Source organism: Morone saxatilis, unplaced genomic scaffold (genome assembly GCF_004916995.1).
Source record: "Morone saxatilis isolate NCDOM2014 unplaced genomic scaffold, NCSU_SB_2.0 Contig21, whole genome shotgun sequence".
Classification (NCBI taxonomy): Eukaryota; Metazoa; Chordata; class Actinopteri; family Moronidae; genus Morone; species Morone saxatilis.
The window spans coordinates 2,801,261-2,822,021 of record NW_023339774.1 but is presented as its reverse complement, the minus strand read 5'-3'; the positions used below and the strand labels follow the sequence as shown (position 1 = coordinate 2,822,021).

At 39.1% G+C, this 20,761-nt stretch overlaps 1 protein-coding gene across 1 annotated transcript; it reads right to left on the bottom strand.

Annotated features, from left to right (window-relative positions):
- Window positions 1-356: 356 nt before the first annotated feature.
- Window positions 357-20,429, bottom strand: st8sia3 (ST8 alpha-N-acetyl-neuraminide alpha-2,8-sialyltransferase 3). Its single transcript, XM_035667505.1, has 4 exons — window positions 19,421-20,429; window positions 9,281-9,400; window positions 6,129-6,686; window positions 357-3,245 (listed from the first exon to the last, which is right to left on the bottom strand). Exons 1-4 carry the CDS (start codon window positions 19,672-19,674, stop codon window positions 2,963-2,965), a joined length of 1,215 nt encoding a protein of 404 aa, XP_035523398.1. The 5' UTR covers window positions 19,675-20,429; the 3' UTR covers window positions 357-2,962.
- Window positions 20,430-20,761: the final 332 nt, after the last annotated feature.

The window sequence follows — 20,761 nt, the reverse complement described above, 5'->3', positions numbered from 1 at the left end:
GGATGGGGAACTGGGAGTGCAGGGCAGGCTGTGTGTNNTACCTTGGTGTGCAAATCTGGACAGGAACAATTCCAAAACACCACGGATGACAACAACAAAACAACAAAATAATCTGCCAACACAAACCTGACCACCACGTACGTTGTTCCTAGCAGAAACAAGATTCCAATCTGAAGCAGTTGTTTATCACTTGTGGCCCCCTACACGATCAATGGCAGTATAGACAGATGCACTCAATAAAATGAGTTTTTTTTTTTTTTTTACTTGTTACCAAGAGCTGGGTTGAGTAGTATGCGAGGTTAGCTGCGGACAGTTACACACAGACACACGCACACACAACCAAACTCATGACCAATAAAGATAAGTGTGTGTGAATGAAGCCACCTGGTTAACGTGGAGATTCTTAACACTATGGGATGATAAAGCTATATTCTAACATATATCACCAATTTTCAAACCCTGATCTTTTTTTAAAACACACAAATTGAGGAAGGGAAAATACGATAACATAAAAAACAGAAACAGCAGGATACTGGCTGAAAGTGAATCTTCCTGATAAGTTGCATAGTGCTGGGTTTACAATCACCATTAGTAATCTTTACAAAGTGGATTGTCACTTAAAAAAAAAAAAAACTATCTCACTGAGCAACAAGCTAACAGTAACACCTCAGATTTGTTGCAGTGCTAAGGTATGTACAGTTGCATTTTACAAAGTCAGCAAACAGCCCTACCTTTATCTACAATTGCGACATCTCTGGTATTAAATACAACATTCCTATCTGTGCTGTTAAAGATGTCTTGTGGACACACAACCTGACTCAGAGTTATGTCCTTACAGATTATGGTTGTGCTAGTTGTTGCTGTGGAAAATTGTTAAACTGTACAGTACCACTGTATCAACCTTGTTTCTAGCAAACAAGCTCTAATAAACACACTGTGCACTACTTGCCCAGCACCAAATGGCAGACAGATAAAATTTGCGATTTGCTGGTGAAGAAAGTTAACGTTTAGCAGCTAACAAGCCCAATATTTTTCTCAAGAGTTGGTAGAGACCAAATCGGAACTAAAAGAGTAAATACTGGACTTACATTCATCAGGTGGACACAAGCACTCAGCAACTCAAATAATGATAATGTTGCTCTGTGTCTGCTGGATGTCTAAATATAAAGCTTGCTTACACATCAGCTGGAACAACTTTCTGTGGTGTTAATATGTCAATGTTGCATTTTCAAAAATTCTGGGAATGGAACTTTAAGAATAAATTTACTGAAACCTGGGTAACAAATCCAGATTTCGTATGAACCTGTGACTAAATAACTATGACTACTATAAATAACGTGACTAATCTAATTATTTCTCTTAATTTTGCACTCATTGTAAGTTATTCTATGAGAACTGCTGCATGCCTAAATTTAAAATGTTGAATGTTTTAAAGTGTATCACTAGCCTTTTTCCATCCAAATTTTAACAAAAGTAAAGGGGCAAAAGGAAATGCGATTGAATGCTTTTTTTTCTCAACTACTGTTATGCGACTATTAGAAGTTGGTTCATCAAGATAAGCAGTAGGTGGTGCCAATTCTCCAGTCGTAAAATTCAGAAGAAGAGGTCAAAAGAGATGGCAAGATTTGGTAATTAAAAGAACGTCGAAACCTCAAACGGTAAAAAACAATCCAGCAAATAGGATGTAAATTTGACATTTCTGTTTTATGTATTAATGGGAGGAAGGTACCATCAGATTAGTGTGGAACTGGATGTACATGGGTGTATAATATTGCCATGGTAGAGATGAGGAGACTGTCAGAGTTGAAACCGCCGATCAGTCATGTGAGTTAAATGTTGGATACTATGATGTTTCCATCTCCCATTAAACGTGTTAACTCGGAAAAGGCAAAAACCACCTTGTTTTTTGCAGAATTGAGGAAGTGAAAGAGGAATGATGTTGTCATGATCAGGTGGAACAGTGAAGTTGGTCTATGGAACCTCCTAACTGATCACCTATGGAAGTCATGCAAGTCATGAAAGACAGCAAGCTCGGCCAAGTTTTGGCCTATTTTTTGACTATGATCACCTAATATGACACAGTGGCCTCTCAAGGGTATTGTGTTGTCTGATCCCAGCAAAAGAAACGCAAGGGCTTGTGTTGATGGTAGCATGTTGCCTTTAGGTACTGGTGAGAGGATGAAATACAATCCAGGAAGTACAGTTTGAGTAACAGATCCATGAGTTTGAAGGCTTATCAGATGCCAAATCACTGCATGGCGGTTTATAATAATATGACAGGATTTTTCAACTCTGGAAAGTTATCAGCAACAATAATTTTCTCTACAATTTAATCTAGGAACAATGTGCACGTGCACGTATCTGATTTGCTCACACAGTACGTTACTAAATGACATCGCACTGAATTGTAGCAAACAAAGTGCCAGGTTCAACTTTTTTGCCATTGCCCCTTGTGTCAGGACCCAAACTGCGCCAACACAGTAGTCTCATAGAAATGAACAAGGGATCTGCTTTCTTTAATGCAGTCTGAACACAACCTTGGTTTTAAACAGTCCGTCTGCTGATTTGAAGCTGTAGTGCTGAGAGTTATGAGTGATAAAAACACCATGAAGCTATTCAAAGTTGTGATATTCTGCGGAAAAGCAACATTGCCTAGCTGCAGCCACCTTATCCAAAAAATTACCTGTGGTCCTTTTTAGATTCTTGAGCAGTAGAAAATGAATAGACTCCATGATTCTTGAGCTGTTGTGGTTCGTCTTCTTGAGCACAGGATTATGGGCTTTTGCTCAGGGATCTTGGACAGTTTAAGAAGCCATTGCACCAGCTCAACCTTAGAGGCAAGGTTTTGCTTATGGCAAAACCACATGAATCCTTCCCTCGCCTGCCTTGTCTTGACAACCCTGGCCTGTTGAAGCGTTTGAGAAGAGTTTGATGAAGCGTTGTGCCTGCTGCAGTTTTAGGCCTAAGCACAGTGGGAAAGGGTGAGCTTCAGCAGTCCCTCTGTATGCATCTTGTAGAGGAGTTTGAACTCAGCGGGCAGCTGATGGGACTCCTGCCATTTGGTGGTGAACTTGGTGCCCTTCTTGTCATAGTAGTGGTATGGCAGCTCCTTACCCGTGTTAGGGTCCCAGCCAAAGGGCCAGAAGCCATACAGGTGGATCTGGTCACACATGGAGGACGCCAGCGTGTACATCAGGATGCCGGTACTCAGGCGCTTTGGCGACAGCTGCTTGGTTTTCCAGTAGCTGTTGAGTACAAGTGACGAAAACAATTACACATTGAAGATCCCATTTAGACATATATACAAATCATCTGCTCGGAACTATGATATGTATCTGTTATTTCCACATTAAAATTCTTAAAAAAGACATCTACCCCTTCTACCTCATTAAAATTGCAGAATCTATAAATATGCTAATTTTGTTCATTTCTTTAAAAAAGTCTATTCTGCAGTGTATAAGCACTGGTGGCTTCAGGTTTCTACATCACTTCATCACATCATTTCCGTGCGCTAAGTCATTCCTACATTAATGATTCAGCGTTTAAATTAAACTTTTAGGTTTACATTTTTTTTTTAAAGGCTTTTTCTTTGTTTAAAAGGGGCTTGTATTAGAGACAGACCTATTTCTATTTAGCTGTTTTATAAGTGTATTATCATATTATTTCGGAAGCATTCATAATTTTTAATGTGCTTCTGTTTTAATTAAAATTTTTGCCCAAACTTGTCCATTTTCTGCATGTTTACCTTTTATTTTGATTAATTCAGTATAATGTATATTACACAGCACTAATTCCATTATAACAAGAGTCATACCATTACTCATTCTCTGCTCTAACAGAAATATTTTCATCTTTCACTAATTAATTCATATCGCTTCTACTTCACCATTTTTATTACTATTAAGCTACAATGAAACTCAACACTTTGTGTCTAGATGTAGAACAATACATCTAGAACAATAAAAGCCTTCATGCAGCTCAAAGAGCATAATCTCTCTGTTGCTTGGTAGGCTTTGACCAAGAATCGACTGCAGGAACTGTTCGGTTTCACTGATACCTTAACAGTGAAAGAAAAATAGTGAATGAACAGTTTTTCCGTAGAAAAAGAAAAACAGTAGCAGAATGATGAGTATGACGTACTAGTTAGTGCAGTGGAAACCTACATTTTGCTAAATTTATCATGTGAGCTATTAAACAATAGGTAATAAGAATTTTGTTTTGATAAAAGCAATGTATGAATTTGATTAATATCCAATTGAAAAGAATTAACTTATGACTTCAGTTGATAAACAAAAATTTAAAAAAAGTCATCTGACCACTGCTAATGCTTTTAGCAGGCAGTACTGCTCTGGTGCATCACAGAGGGGGGAACTCTCCAAACTGGCCTGAAAAAAAGCATTTCCAAGAGTCCTTGAGGTGCTGAAAGCCGGCTGAGCTGCTTAAACGTGGTAATTCTTCCAGAGCAGGTAGTTTTAATGGGATTGGTGAAGATTAGGCTACTGTACCAACAGCCTATTCTGCTGCTACAACACTAAGCACCAGACCTAAATCCCTCTCCACACACACGGTTACAGCTCTGTGCCATACCTTTCGCTAAATAGCTGTTTCCTTATAATCCGGCTTTGGAGCCTAAAATCTCCTCTTTGCCATAAAGAGCACAGCTCAATACAATACAACCACACATTAGCTTTCAGAAACGACTACGGGAAATTTTAAACACAGACAGACATAAAGACAGTGAGAGACAAACAGATGGGCAGGCGTTACACAGTAAAAAATATGAAGTTTTGGGAACGTTGACCGTCCTTCAACAGGTGTAAATGGGGCCTAATTGTTTTCAACTCCACTTTGACCAGAAAATCACTGAGAGGCGGAATAAAACTGTCAATATCCACCATAACCACTGCCCTATGACATACAAAGCACTTAGTGAAACTGTTGCCAGTGAAGATAACCCGAACACCAAGTTTCCTACAAAACGTATTTATCAAAAAACTAGTAGTAATAAAATGTAATTATAAGGAAACAAGGTTGGGTTGGAAAATCTAAATTCTTTCTTACTATCAACAAAACCCATGAAAAGGCCAAATTCCAACACTGATTTGATATAGCATATTATAGCGCATAGAGGCCCAGTCTTGCCATACTCACTAGAATATCAAATATATATCAACCGCTGCTGAACATAATCTTCAAAAATGTTTCTATTTTCTCCAGTTTGAGTAATGATTGCTAAAAACGACAGTGCCCAGCTGTTTTAGGAAATAACTGATCCTTCTTTTTAAAGTGAAAGTATATATTTGTGAGCTGTAACTATTCAGAAACAGACTAATGCATTGTTGGTTTGGTTCAGCAAAACAGAAATCTGTTGAATCATTTTGATCATTTGTTTAGTTGTAGATTGACACAGAGATGATATTGACTAGTCTAGGGGTATCGCAATGGGAGAAGTTCTCTACATGCATGTAAAATAAGAAACTGTGCTTACTGCTGTAAAGCGCATGTGCAACCACAGAGCACTTAGGCATATTGGTTACAGCTTCGAATACTCTAATGGTATATGCACCAGGTCAATCTGTCTGCCAGAAATCCCTGTCCTGGCAGAAAGGCATTAGGTGATGAAGTATAAAAAACAAAAAAATGTCCATCTTGGCAGGAAGATGTGGTGGATGGGTGGGTTAATAGGGACGTTCCTTTAGGAGACTGGGGTCTCATGTGAGGCAAGTTTTTATACTTATACTGGCTTTTAACTGGGAAATTTAGGGTTAGGGTTAGGTAAGCTCCAAAGTGACAATAGGTTATTGCTTGCAAATTGCCGAGGATGAGAGGTGTCACTATTGCAAATCAAAATGAAATATGGTCTAAATGTCAAAGTTTAATATACGTCTTCAAGTAGTCGGCGAAAAAACTTTGGCCTTTTATCCTATTTTAAACGTCTTTTAACCTAATTTGCATACTGAGATCTGATCACGGTGCAGCTCAAATGAAGATAACAAGAACAATTATTAATACCAGGTGTAAATGCAAAGGCTTGTGTTCCAGATAGCGTATCCATATACAGATCACCACATACAGATGGATGTGGGGTCTTTGTTGTGAACATAATGTAGCATTACAGTGTTTCTTACCTGTTGACATACTGCATGATGTTTCCGGGCCAGGCCAGCTGGACCTTCAGCTGGCCTCGATGTTCCACGAAGAAATCAACCAGTGTCCTCGTCACTGTGGCTGACGTGTGGAAGAAAAATGCTGGGATCCACAGGATGGCTCCGTCCAGCTTCTTTAGGCTCAAGAAGAAGTTGTTCCTGTCCTGAACAGTCAGTAAATTATTGTAGTATTTCTCCAGGATACTAGGGTTAAAGGTTGTCATGTTGGTCCGTCGCCCAACGTCCTTCTTAAAGATCTCAGTCGGCGCGAAATTGCAGCGGAAGACAAAGTCAAACTTCTCGATCTGAGCGCCACAGCGTGAGCCGGTGAGGATCCCACTGTTGCCAACCACGGCACAGACATTGTAGTGCTTGTTGATGATCGGCGAAGCCTCAGGGAGGAGTGAGCGGAAGTTCTCGCCAATAGAGAAGACGTATTTGTGGCTGGAGTAGTCATAGTGCATGAGCTGTCCGATTCGGACTGAGCCTCGTGTCAGTGTGAAGTTGTGAGGGATGTCGATGTACTGAGAGATCTCCTTTCTACAAGACAAAGACATTTTTGTTCATTACTGCATCCTCACTGTAAGAATCTACAAGTTAGATTAAATAATATCTGTACTTTGTTTTGAAGCTTTTTCATAGTACATATACATCGTTCAGCACTAGGAAATCTACAGGGGCTGAGAACCATGAACCTTCCAACATTAAATACATGAAAACCAACAGGTTATACTACGGATGCTGCTGTTAATATGTCCACCTCCTGCAGTTTTAAATGTGACAGGGGAAAAATTGTAAAACTTGTTTTGGGATACCTATGTTGAAACATAGCACTATTCGACATTTGCATACTCAAAGCCCCTACAAGTTTCTGTATTCTGTGTTGATTCTGGCGGCATCTATGGACAAAAGCAGTATTGTTTCTACCCCTTAATTTTATTGATTTTGAGGGGAATCTGACTGAATCCAACCCAGTGGTAGGCATTAAGACGAATTATATAGAAATAGCCAATCTTCTCTCTGATTGTCGTTTTTATTTATGTAGGTCATATAGAGACAGTATTAAATTGAGACTGTTTCATAACCAGTTAAAAACTCCTTGTAGTACGTTGCAGTAACAGTGCATTGACATGCTTATTACATATGCTTGTTCAGTATGGAAGCCATTTTAAGTTAATAAATTGAAAAGTTAAAGAGCCAGTTCAAAATTACTTTTACTTACTTCTAAACCAATAAAACCAGAACTATCTGCATTAAAAGATGCCACCGGAGGGAAGGAAGAAAATCTTTTTTGTCTTAATTTGTGTGAAGTGACATTAAACAATGTATTGTATTGTAGAATGACAGGGAGAACTACTGAGCCATAGAAATACAGTGAATTTTTTGAAGCGTGGCTGTGAGGAATTCTGGCTGATTTTATAGCTCTGCTCATTATGTGGTACAGTCACAACTCTTGATGAGACAGTTGGCACAGTGACCACAACAAAATGCAAACAATGGGTTAAAGGAAAAAAACTTTGAGGGCTTTAAACCCAGTAATCAGCAGAAACAATGATTATGATGGCAATGACTCAGATGTAATGTATATAATTCTCAGTCTGCATTAAACATGATTCGTAAGCAGATTTATGTTTGTGGATGATGGAGGAGCAGACTGTTCTCTTGTGTTATTGCTGCTTTGATTTTTTTAACCTTTGGTTAAAATATATCAGTATCAAAGTAAGCATTAATTTACTGGTGCTTCCTCTCAATTGATGATCAGTTTATCTAAATGTGATCTCAGACCTCTGGTTGCACAGAAACTACTTGCTTCTACCAGGGATTCCACTTGACTTGGACTGAGACTGTGAAACTTTGACACTGAGGATTTGAAAAATATTGAAAGCAAATACATTCAAGCCTCACGTTCTGACCTGCAATAATGAAAAAATATTTAAGACAGCAATAGACAAGACTTGTCTTGGACTTAGACTCCCGGACATTAGACTTAAAAATGCTTGATTTGAGACCTGACAGAGTTGTTCTCAGGGACATCAGACTTGACTTAAGACTTGATTTGATAAGTTAGTTGACTGTTTTTGAGTTTTCAATTTAAGTTGTCTTGACTGACTAGAGACTCGTCTTGGACTTGCCCTTAAAGGTCTAGTGTGTAACATTTAGGAAGATCTATTGGCACAAATGGAATATGATTTTTCTATATGTTTATATATAATATATATATGTTCTCTGCACAGCCCGTTCTCATTCCCAGGTCGTCAAATACAGACACAAGCGGTATTCAGTTAGTTGCAATATGCAAGTTGACCACTAGATGCCACTTAATCCTACACACCAGTCCTTTTAGGACATGAGATTGGCCTCCTGCACTTGCCTCACTTGCCAGACTTTGATGCATATTAGAAAAAGGATGTCAAATGAACTGAATGAGTTATATATAGATATCGATCTCTCTCTATCGATATCTCGATCCACCTCTCTATCGATAATCTCGATCTCCTCCTCTATCGATATCAAACAAACATAGAAAAAAAAAAATCTATCGATATCTCGCACTCTCTCTCTATCGATATACGCTCTCTCTCTATCGATAAAAAAACAAAAAAGCCTGATATATCTCTCCTCTATCGACTATATTATCTCTCTCTCTATCGAATAATCTCTCTCTCTATCGATATATCTAAAAAAATATAGATCTCCCTCTATCGATAGGATATTCGTAATCGATAGACTATCTATAAAATATATTAAATAAAAAAAATATTAAATATATATATAAACTAATATAAAAGGGGGAAATCATCCTGGTTGATTTGAAGACAAACACAGAAGAAAACAGTTTTAATTAGGAAAAACAATAAATACAGTCCAGAAAACTGAAAATAAAGTGATGTATTAAATAAAGAAACTAAAGACCCTAAATTATCGAGTGTAGGTCTTCTAATTAAAAAGACAATTAAAAACAAAGTGTGCAGTTTTAAAATAAGCATTTTACCACTGATTGCTCACTGCCTTAAATGACTAAACATGCAGAAACTTTTTAGGACTCCAAAAAGCTGAGTGTGTGGTGTGTGTGTTGTGTGTTGTGTGGTTGGTGTGTGTGTTTGTGTGTGTGTGTGTGTGTGTGTGTAACCTACTTCAGCTGTATAAAAGCAGTGCTGTTGTAGCTCCATTTAGAGGAGTTCTGCAGGTCCTCGCTGAGAGAGTTGGTCAGAGGAGTGAAAGCTGGATCCAGATACTTCATCGCCAGCTGGGAGCTACACAGACGACGAGGAGGAGATAGAGACATGGAGGTTAACCCAGTCTTCTTGTCTAAGGAGGAGGTCAGCTTCATCCACTTGCACTTCACAATGTTTTGAAGAGCATTTTAGCTCTTTTAATTCAAGTTTGTGGGTAATGCAAAACATCCTCATTTACCTGCAATGAAAACCTTTAAAGGCCATTTATCTGACAGGTCAAGAAACACAAGCAGTCAGACAATCGGACTGGTTGTAAACAAGCAAATTTATCTTGGAGGTAAAAGCAGTTACACAATAGATCTGAACTGAAGTTCCAATGCAAAAATGCAACAAATTTGTGTGCATACATTTTGCAAAAGGAAAATTCTATAGCAAATTTGAGATAGAATTGTACACTTTTGTGTTACATTTAATTTCCATGCCCTGGGCAGCAGCAATACAAAACATTGAAAAAGCATTTTTTCATGTCTCTTAACAAAAGAATAAAAAAATTTATTGAGTTCCTCCAGTCAAAGACAACTAAAATCTTTCCATTGTATGAAAATGCTTAATTGGTTTGCAAGAAGCAACAGAAAAACAAGAATTTGGTAAGTACTTACTTGTGTTTGTATAAATATCTTGCACATAAATGTAAACTTGGTGTGGAAATACCTAAAATATTTAAGTGAGATCATCTAACTGCAAGTGTTTCTTGATGTCGTTGTAAAAATGTCTACAGAAAAAAGACCAGATAAGAATTGTTCTTTAGAGAGCTTCAGATGAGCTCTGCATAAAATGAATGATTACTGATATTTTGTCTCTATCAGAACCACCCTCACAAATGCCTCCAAAGGAAGCTGATTGAAATGTGCAAGTGTTTGACGAGCCATTCAGCAAATATAGACCTTTTTGTTCCTCTAGGGAACCAGCTGCAGTGGAAAACAGATTTAGACAGTTTTATTTACACTATCAGCTCAGTGTAAACGCAGACTTTCAGCCTCTTTCCTACTTCCTTTATTAAAATCAACCTAGTGCACTGTAGGAAAATGAGCAGTAAGGCCAAACTGTTGCAGAATTTCTGTCCATCTTAGCAAGTTATTCCTAGTTAATTTGAGACTTTGTATATGTGGAGTGAAATAATTGCCCTCCAAACTTAGTATCATCTACTTTAATTTTCAATATAGTTTTTAAAACCACTGTTCACATTTTCAAATTATGTCTTTCTTACTGCATTTCAAGACATTTAAACTGCATGAGAAATCCCATGGCATCATGGCATCTCATGGCATATTGGTAGTTTTTGATCTCATTTTAATAATAAACATGTACTTGATACACATACTTGATAAGATGAACACTTTTTTGCAGTGCAAGAAGCCTCTTCCAATATTAAAACCAAGACTTAACCTGGACATTAACCATGTACTACGTTATTACTGAGCTTTTCTAATGCCTGATTTTTGCATGAAAACCTTGACATTTTTAATGTATTTGAGTTTTTCTTGTCCATGGTCCTGCCCCCGTTCTCAGGCTAGAACAGCTTCCAGTCCCTTCCATTTCCTGTAAAAGCAAAACTCTGTCTCACCCATGGTCAAATGAGAAAATTTACATCAATTTTATCTCTGTGCATCTGGTACAGGAAAAGGTCCAGCATATGTTTACCCTTGTTTAGCACAATGAGTGGAAGCATCGGAAAGCCTGACTCCTTCAAAAGATACAAAAATATACTGTCCCATTTACTTGCATCTGGTTTTGTGTGTTTGTTTTGTTCAGCTGGTGTACAAGTAGTAAAGTGAAAATAAAACATTGTGGTTTTAGCAGCAGTTAGCATTGGAGCTTTTTTTTTTTAAATAACAATTGCTCAGGGCAGTAACTGGACACAGCATCTCAAAAGGTCTGTCCTCATACTGGGGTTACAAGTTTGAGCTCTGTCCTAACATTAGCAAGTCATTGGTGTAGCTAACATTGGCTAGCTGGTTATGTAGGACCGTCATATCAAGAATATTAAAAATACTGAAAATACAAACTCACTGGACGGTAGAAAATCGTAGTTTGGGGAAAAAGAATACATCAGGTGTAAAGCAACAACAAAAAACTACATGCTCAATTCAAGGACATGGAATTCAATTAAAGACAATATAAAGTGTGTAAAATGAAGATCATCCAGAGTACACGGACCTCTTCCTCACCCTTAACTGGAGGGATGATTTGTATGGGTGTTACATGGAAGCGATCCTAGTCAAGGTAATATGTGTTTGATACTTTACATTTGCCTGATCTAAACTAATACCTTACCAACCATGGTGAGGTTAAATGTCATTTCTCATGTGTTTCAGAAACGCCTGAGTGATGTCCATCCAGTCAAACCTACCAACATGTAAAATTAGCTTCCTATCCAACAAGATACAACATGAAAGTCAGACAGCTTTGGGGTTATTGGAAGGTCTACATTTTCTCTTTTGCAGTTTTCAACTGCTTCAAGTCTTTGTAAGCAGGTGAAAACTAAGCTAGGCTAAACTCGTCCTTCACCTCACTTTGTACTGGACGCACAGAGATGAAACCTATCTTCTCATCAGACAGAGATCCAGACAAATACAAGATACAGATACAAAAGGGCTTTCCACCATGTTGGAAAGTTGGTTTAAACAGAGATCTTGCCTCTTTATTACTAATCTTAGCTAAACATCAAAATGTCAAGGTTTCAGGTCAAGACTCTGCTATGGCAGACACAACTGGTCAAATAGTATTTGCAAGTAAATTTAAGTTTGGTTCATTTTGCATGAAGAACAAGGTCCGTGGAGTTTACTGCATCAGGGCAGTTTAGACAGTGTCAGAGGTTTGATCACTGAGATTTTGACGAAATCCGACACCAAAAGCTTATGTGATCTTTCAAACATTCTGTAACTCATACTGTCCTACATGGCAAACTCCATGTCAGTGATGCCCGGCCAGTCTAAAACAAACCTTAAAAAGCATGTGTAAATACTGTTTGACCTGGATCTGATGGCAGTCAGACCTCCAGAAGCTTTATATTGTTGTTGCAGTGTCTGCCATCTTTGTAGACAGTGAGGCTCAGCCAGAGAGGTGCAGCGCTGAATCAGGATCAGCATGAAAAAAAGGGACCGATAAGAATTTGGCCAGAATAATACTGTAGAAATACTAAAGATGAACAAATTGCAGATCTCACTTTGCATCAAGACTACTTAGTTAATATGCCAATATATTGACATTTCAATATATTCCGGATTGCAGAAATATTACTTTATTACTAAGTTATTATCTTGGATGCAGAAGATAATAACTAAGATTAAGATTAGACATTGTTTGGGCCTCCGTACTATTTTGTTACTAATCCCCAAATGTGTGGATGATTCATGTCAGTAAGAATGGCACCTTGAATACAATAAGAAACCTGTTAATAACATAACTAAACACTTCTTACTGCAAGTTTCTTTATTAGAAATATATAGTGATTTAATAATGGAATTCTGTTCCACAAAATGAGATCTGAGGATAATTTGGAAATATAATTCAAAAATTATGTTTACTCTTAGTATTCGTCTAACTGATTAATTTCATGCTGTTTCAAATCCAACACCGCACCATACAAAAGGCTTCAGAGAAAATTCAGGGTCATAGACTCATTGCTTTGTGTCTTGTTCGTGACACAAACTGTTTGGTGGCTGCAGGTTTCAGCTTGGCCAACAACAGCTGAAGCAGAAGCTGCTGATGGTTTTACGAGAAAGACCAAAGATTCTGCTGCTCCCACGCTTCAAATGATCAACAGCAAGAAGTAAGCTGTTTGGTTTGTTGCTCAGAGTCAGACCGTCGTTGGGTGGGCGGGTAGGTAGGTAGGAAGGTAGGTAGGTAGGTAGGCAGAGTAAAGATCAAACTCCCGTAGAAGAATAAAAATATTCAAATAAAAAGGAAAAGGACAGACAGAGCACATCCTTGTGTTTTTAATTAAAACGTCACTCTGTATTCACCTCAGGTCGGGTTTGCGAGGCGGCCTCTCGCTGCAGGAGGAATGTAAAACAAAACAAAAGCTCACTTACTCTTATCTTAATCATCACCAGTGACTTTAAGATGACATTAAACTGACAGAAAGGAATACCTAAAAGGAGACTATAAAGACCTGGCATGCAGAGGTAAAGTGCATTTCAGATACTTACGCTACATCACACAGCACTTATATAATACAGCTCCAATGTTGATAATTTGAGTTGCAACAATAACAAAGTGCTGACAAAATAAGAAGACAAACATTTCAACAATTGGGCACAGTAAAATACATTTTTGGTCTACCAACAGTAGTACAACAAATTGTGGAAGTAAACAGGGAAAAACAGATTTTCACATTAACTTTATAAAACTTTGTGTTTTATTGTATCGGTGAAATAGTTTTTAACCTTTAGTGAGTTCATGTATACAGCAAAATCCTTATTAAATGTTAAGTATGAATGTATAAAAGTTTCTTAAAGAAAGCTCTGCAAAGGAAGGTCGATAGGTCACTTATCCAGTGAAATATCTATTGAATAGATTGCCACAAAATTTGTTACAGACATTCATGATCCCCTTTTGACTTTGGTGATACCCTGACTTTTCTCTAGCATCATTATGAAGTTGAAGTTTTTTGGTTTTGAGTGAAATATCTAAACAACTATTGGATGGACTGCCATGAAACTTGGGTCAAACAATGTTCCCCTCAGGATGAACTGAAATAACTTCTAGCATTGTGCTTTGCATTGTCTTCATCTAGCATAATCATACTGTAATTTCACCAATACTGTTATTTATGACCAAATTCCCTGCAAAACTAATTATAATGATTACAAAATAACCATTTTGCGCATTTTAAGCTTCCATGTGTCATTTACAGTTCTTAGAGCTGCTGCATTTTAGGACGTGGAGGAGGACAAAGTCAGGTGATCTTCGTCTTCATGGTAACAATAGTCAGGCGTTATACAACAGTCTCAGGTTGGTTAGATTTAGGCATCACAACTACTTCATTAGGTTTAGGAAAACATCATGGTTTGGGTAAAATAAGTATGCTACGGACATCTAAACTACATACGCAAGTTAAATAGGTTACGCGATAAAGAAAGAAAAATATACTCCTGGGTTTGAGGATCTACGATCTACCCAACCTGCATAAGTCGTCACTCTTTGTACCTCACCGGACATTTCTTTTCTCTATGATAATTGTGCCTAAAATAAAACAAAATTCTTCATTGTCCGGCAGCATTAACCTCTCTCCTGGATCTTGACTGAAGGTACTGCTCTAGGAGGGCCAGTTACAGAAAACACACCTGGGGTAGCTCCATCAAGCATAAACACTGCTTCAGTGTGGTAAATTTCATGAAAATCCAACAATTAGAGTCCAGTGGGCCTAATGGTGCTTCAACAGGAAAGGTCAGGAGGCCTTGTTTTCATTGTAATATGAAAGGTTTTTCAGAGCACATCATAGACCATCAGATGGACTAACACCCTCGTCAACTACTGGATACAGAGCAGAGCAAAACCAAAGATTCCCATGAAGCACCATGTTCCTTGTGATAAACTCTACAACAACACAGCAAGAAATTTAGATCTGTCCACCAGCAGAGTGTTTTCTCTTCAAAATGCTGCTCTCCTTCACATCTAACTCACTCTGAGCATAACCTTGGCCGGTGGTGACGGCGAGCAAAGAGGAAAATGATCACAGGCGGGAGGAAAATGAATGTGGCTCTTGCGCTGTAAATCACAGCCAAGGACGGTTCGCTGGCCTCCAGAACCTTCATCAGAACGACGCTGTTTTAGCATCACACTCCGGACCTGACCGAACATGTCGGACAAGAGATTTACAGAGTGATTTCACATGGACCTGTACTGCAGTGGCCTTACTAAAACCTGTTAAAAAGTAGCTCTGGTGTCAGACATTCTGTTTGGACTGGAATCAGATGCAGTAAAAATGCATTAAATCCAGGTGTAAACACCTGACACACACACATACACAGGATGTGACTATCTAAACTAGTTCTAGAGGTGGTCATTCACACAGCCAGTAGTGGCTAAAGTATAGGACACATTAACTTCAAGTATACTTGCAGTGCACAAGCAAACTAAGTACTTTACCATTTTGTGCTAGGAAATAAAATAAGATGTGTAACGTCAAATGTCAAACTATGGCTTTAAAATAGAGTTGTGAAGTATTTTGGACACTGCTGATTCCGGAAGTAGCCCACTGATTTTTCCCCATAGACAATGATACGGGACATACAGATTGAGCACTGCTGCAGCTCGGATCGGCATAAAACTCTGCTGGTTGAATCATCAGTACCAAAGAGCCCATGGACATAAAAATTCACCGAGAAGTTAACCACAATTCGGATTCCCAAGGCACATTTTGACAAGAAACATCCAATCACATTGTTTTGTTCCCAACTGCATCAATCCACTTTTTACTAGTTCCGATCCGAATATTGATTTAGGAAAATATCTCTAAAGACATGTTGAGTTAGCCAACTGTTAGCTCACTCAGTTGCAGGCTGTTTCATGTTACATTCATGGTCAAGTACAAGTTCCATCTGTACATCTAACTCTTAGAAAAAAATATGGGGACTTCTGGAAGTCTTTGTTAAACGGTTAATAAAGAATTCATTTCTGCTGCAACATTTTGGCTATATACTTAGAATTTCATTACATAATTCATAAAACCATCAGACTATGGAATCTGGATTTGATTGGTACGTGGATTGGTGACATCACTCCAATATATGTGAACTACATCAGTACAGGCACCCAATACCAATATTGGACTGGATCGGTCCCAACTCTAACTGCATGTTTTAAATATGCTCCCACTCTGATTCGTGCCTCTGGCTGACTTCTTCTCCATAGCAATGGCGACTGAGGTTCGTGGATTTTCTAGTTTTTAGAGCAGTCTGCCATTCCAAACTGATGGACAAAAAGTTTCTGCAAGAGTGACAATATTGCTTTAATAAAAAAAAAATAAAAAAAAAAGTGAAATGTGTATACTGGGTAGGGGAAAAGCAGCTCTTCCCACTTTAACTGCACGTTAAATTGGGTGAGTTGCAAACAGTTTTATGCTTCTTTATACATTTTTTAGTGTTAATACTTACTTCAGAAACCTTCAGTTTATTCTAATGTTTTACAGCGGGAGTAGCTACTTCTGTTTTGTCCTTTGTGCATTGTATACCATAAATTGTCACTATATGTAGAATATTAGCTGCAGAGAGAAACATGCATTTTTAATAAATAATACGTAAACGTATATTGGGACAAGCAATCAAATGTTATTGAATATATGTTGTCATATTTCTGCTCTGCTCTTGATTAAATATGTTGTTAATTGCATTTTCTGTTGCTAACTTAAGACTTACTCAATGGTTACCTGTTGTCTTGATAAACTCAGTATATTATACATTTTCACAGAGCAAGTATAACAACCCTGCTATATCATACTCACCACTCTGTTGTCTTCTTTTAGTACAAATACAGTTGCTGTTAAAGCAAATGCAAACAAGGGGCGGAAACATGTTTTAGTCTTGACTATATTAGCATAAAATCAACTTGAGCTACTGTTAAAAAAAAAAAAAAAGCTATTAAAAAAGTTTCATTGCTAAAGAAGTTTTATCAAATTTCAATTTGCATTTCTTAAATATTTATAAATAAATACTTCCCAATGTGCATAAACCAACCAGACAGAAATGTGTCAATAAATGTTCTAAAGGAGAGACAGAAGAGCTGTGTGTTAATGAGCTGATCTAGTTCACAGCTGTGGGATTAAGTGACAGATGCCCTGTTTTCCTTCAGGCTGATACACACTCACACTGACTGAGAAAACACACTAATATGTGCTACATTCAGACCAGTATATCAGGGCAAAGCTGTAACCAGTAAGTATCATCCACCACTGACATGATAGATTGTCTGTATATTTATGGTCAAATGTATCAATAACACGCTTGCTGTCTGTTAGAAAATACAAACCTGAACTGATACTGCTGAGACATTTAGATCAGATATTTAAGAGACAGCGGCAGTAACAGTACTACTGTAAGTACTGTTACATAAGTACATTTCTGGTGGAGGAAACTCCCTCTGTAAATGACTAGGATGTCACTAATCATCTGTCTTCACCTTATCTGATGTTTTAACCATAAAGACTAAGTCTGAATTGAGGCTAAATACTTTAGCCTACATATAAATATACGTATAGCTTCTAGCAGTAGTAGTAGTAGTAGTAGTAGTAGTCATAGTGGTAAAGTAGTAGTAGTAATGACAGATTACTAGCAGTACATTTAGGCTTACAAATAGTAGCAGCAGTAATAGTAAGAGTAGTACTAGAAGTAGCACCGTAACAGTAGTAGTCATAGTGAAACTAGCAGTTTCTACGTCACATAGTTGAATATTTCAAATGTATAAATAACATGTGTGCATTAGGTTGAGCTTTAGAGGTGTTGGCAGTTGCAGGTTTGAAATTTGGACCAAGCCAGGCTAGCTGTTGCCCTCTGCTTCCAGTCTTTATGCTAAGCTAGGCTAACCATGTTGTGACTTCAGTACCAGTCTTGATCAGTATCAAACTTCTGTTCTAACTAAAGAAAGCAAATAAGTGTATTTCCCAAAATTTCATTTTCCTTTAATGTTTTTCACAAATGATCACCTGTTAGCTGTGATATTTTTTTAAAGGTTTTAGAGTTTACTGTCAGCACAGATTTATGTCTGTCAGCAACTTCCATCTAAAAACAGCCTAGATTTCCTTCTACACGGAGGTCAGATAAGTGCTTAGTTGGCTGTTCTGATATTTTGTCCACCTCAGCTGAGCAGAGGGTTTAAGCATATGTAACCAGGAGCCCATCATCTCACAACATAATGAAACCTCTTCATTTTATTCCACATGCTAGCTGATATGTTGGCTACATTCAGTAAGAGGCTTGTTTACATGAGAACTGAACTACTGTAGCTAATGCTAGCAGTCATGTGTTTCCTCCTCACTGTGACCCCTGTGAGAATTCAGCTTAGTCTTGGTCTTTAAAAGTCTGATTGCTGGACTGAGCATCTGAGGCAAAGTTGTTTGCTTTTTAAAATTAAGGCTGCCAGTGAGTTTTCAGACTTTCCACCTGGCTGCAGGAATTTGCTCCTATTCAGCCTCAAGAGCATTATTAAAGACACTGGAGTTTGCATCCCGTCACAATCCACAAGTTAAAAAAGGTGCAGTGTGTAACATTTAGGAAAACGGAATATAATATTCATAGTTGCGTTTTCATTAGTGTATAATCACCTTTTTTTGTTATTTTAGAATGAGCTGATATTGTTATCTCACACACGCCGAGGGTAGGCTTCTATGGAGTCCACTATGTTGAACTGCCATGTTTCTACACTGGCTGTAGATATGGAGTTTGTGTTTTTTCGCACCGTAGTTTCTCCTACACCCTTTACAGCCCGTTCTCAATCCCAGTTGTCAAACACAGACGTGAGCATTATTCAATTGGGCCTAGCTCAAACCATGAAATACAGCCGGCCCAAAAGCACATCAAAGTGTGTAGACAGGAGTGTCCACAGAATTTTGGCCCTATAGTGTGTAAATAATGTGAATGAACATTTTAATACAGCAGAAGCAAAAACACTATTCAGTGTATCATCCAACCTATAGGTAATGACAAATACTGCATGAAAGCACAGAAGCACAGCGGCACAGTGTGTGAGCTGACAGGCCGCAGACAGCAGTGAGGCCTTCGCCTTCCTGACCTGCTTAAAAGCTGTTTCAGCAGGTAAAGTTGATGCACTCTTCTGATTAGATTGCTCCATTACAGACTGAGAGGTTAATGTGCAACTCCAAAACTATAAAACAGTTTCATGTATGAGGATTTAAGACTCAGTCAAAACATAAACAATCAATAAATGCCACATAAGGAGGAATTCTAGGTTACATTCAACTGGTCTTTCTACCCTGTCGGCATGTACACACCTGAAATAGCTCAAACTAAAAACCAAACAGCTGATCTGATGCGAACCGCGTCTACAGCTCTACAGCTCTACAGCCTGGCCTGGACTCACCGAAACCCTGCGTGGAACATGGACAATCTGGGTCCTCCATTAGGTCCGTATCTGGGGGTGCTGAGCAGGAAGTCCTTCTTGATGGACACGTAGCTGATGAGCGACAGGATGAGCAGCGCCACGCTGAACATGACGAGCCCCAGCGCGCTGGCTATCCGCACCATCCTGCCTCTCTGCGGACACCAGCCCCCCCGGACCAGAGGATCACTGACGGGCCAGGTCGAAGAGACAGCGAGTACCCAGGCGCACCGCATCCGCGGCAGAGGGAGGGCGTGGACGCGGAGACGGCGCGCGCTTCACGCAGATCTCAGAGTCCATGTGGTGCGGAAGAGCTGAGGAGGTGGCGCGGCAGCGGCAGAGGCAGCGGCGACGCATGGGCGGCGAACAGGAACGCGGAGATGCAAAAGGCCGGACAGGCGAACAAGGACGCGCAAACGGCTGATTTAGGGACGCATTTAACAGAGGCCATGAGGGCTACAGAGTCCGTGTGCGCAGCGGGACTGAGGAACGGGAGGCCGCGTTATTGCAGCCTATTTCATAACCTAAATACGAGGCAAGGAGGTGGCGACGCGTCTGCGGAAGAAAAGGCGCAGAGAGAACGAGTGTGACGCACTGACAGTCCATGAATCGCAGAATGAAGAGCCGAGGAGGGAGGAGGGAGGTCTTGGGAGGTTTTTCTGCGGGCATGCAGGGTTAGACTGCAGCCGGTTTCATAACCCCGAGGCGGTGAAATGAAGCGGCGACGTCCTGCAGGGAGAAGATGGTGGCGACCGGCGGATGCTGCTCCCTCTCGTCATCTGCATCGTCGGCCGCTCTCTCCTCCTCTCTCCGGTGGTCTAATTAATTAAGCCGGAGTGTCGCTTTAAGGAGATGCAGCTTGTATCGCGGTAATCAGATAAACAGCAGCAGCTGCATCCGAGGCGGAGCTCTGCGTCCTGATGGAGGCAGAGGGACGCAGAGAGGATACCCGCCGCTCAGACACACCAGAGGGGGATGCAGGGGCGTCAAGTATCAGCCTGAAGTCAAACATCTTGAGAATCATAAGGAGATATAAAAGTGAAAAAATCTCTTTATGTAAAAGCACATATTTTTCTTATACATTAAAGATGATAAGTGCTATAAGTTTGTAGTTTTTTTTTGTAAGTTTGTTTTGTACATGTAGGCTATATGTAGCCTATTTCTGTGCTATGTTCTTTGAAGGTCCAGTGTGTAACATTTGGGAATATCTATTGTCAGAAATTGAATATAATATTAATCTTTTAATTAGTGTATTATCACCTGAAAATGCATTAGAAAGAGCCATTTTGTGTCTAGTAGCCTAGGAAGGACCAAACACTTGCT

Coding starts and splice junctions, on each gene's coding strand:
- st8sia3 (XM_035667505.1), bottom strand. CDS start 19,674: ATGCGGTGCGCCTGGGTACTCGCTGTCTCTTCGACCTGGCCCGTCAGT. Junction 6,687..9,280: donor ACTGCTTTTATACAGCTGAA/GTAGGTTACACA, acceptor TTTGTCTTGTAG/AAAGGAGATCTCTCAGTACA. Junction 3,246..6,128: donor ATCATGCAGTATGTCAACAG/GTAAGAAACACT, acceptor TGTACTCAACAG/CTACTGGAAAACCAAGCAGC.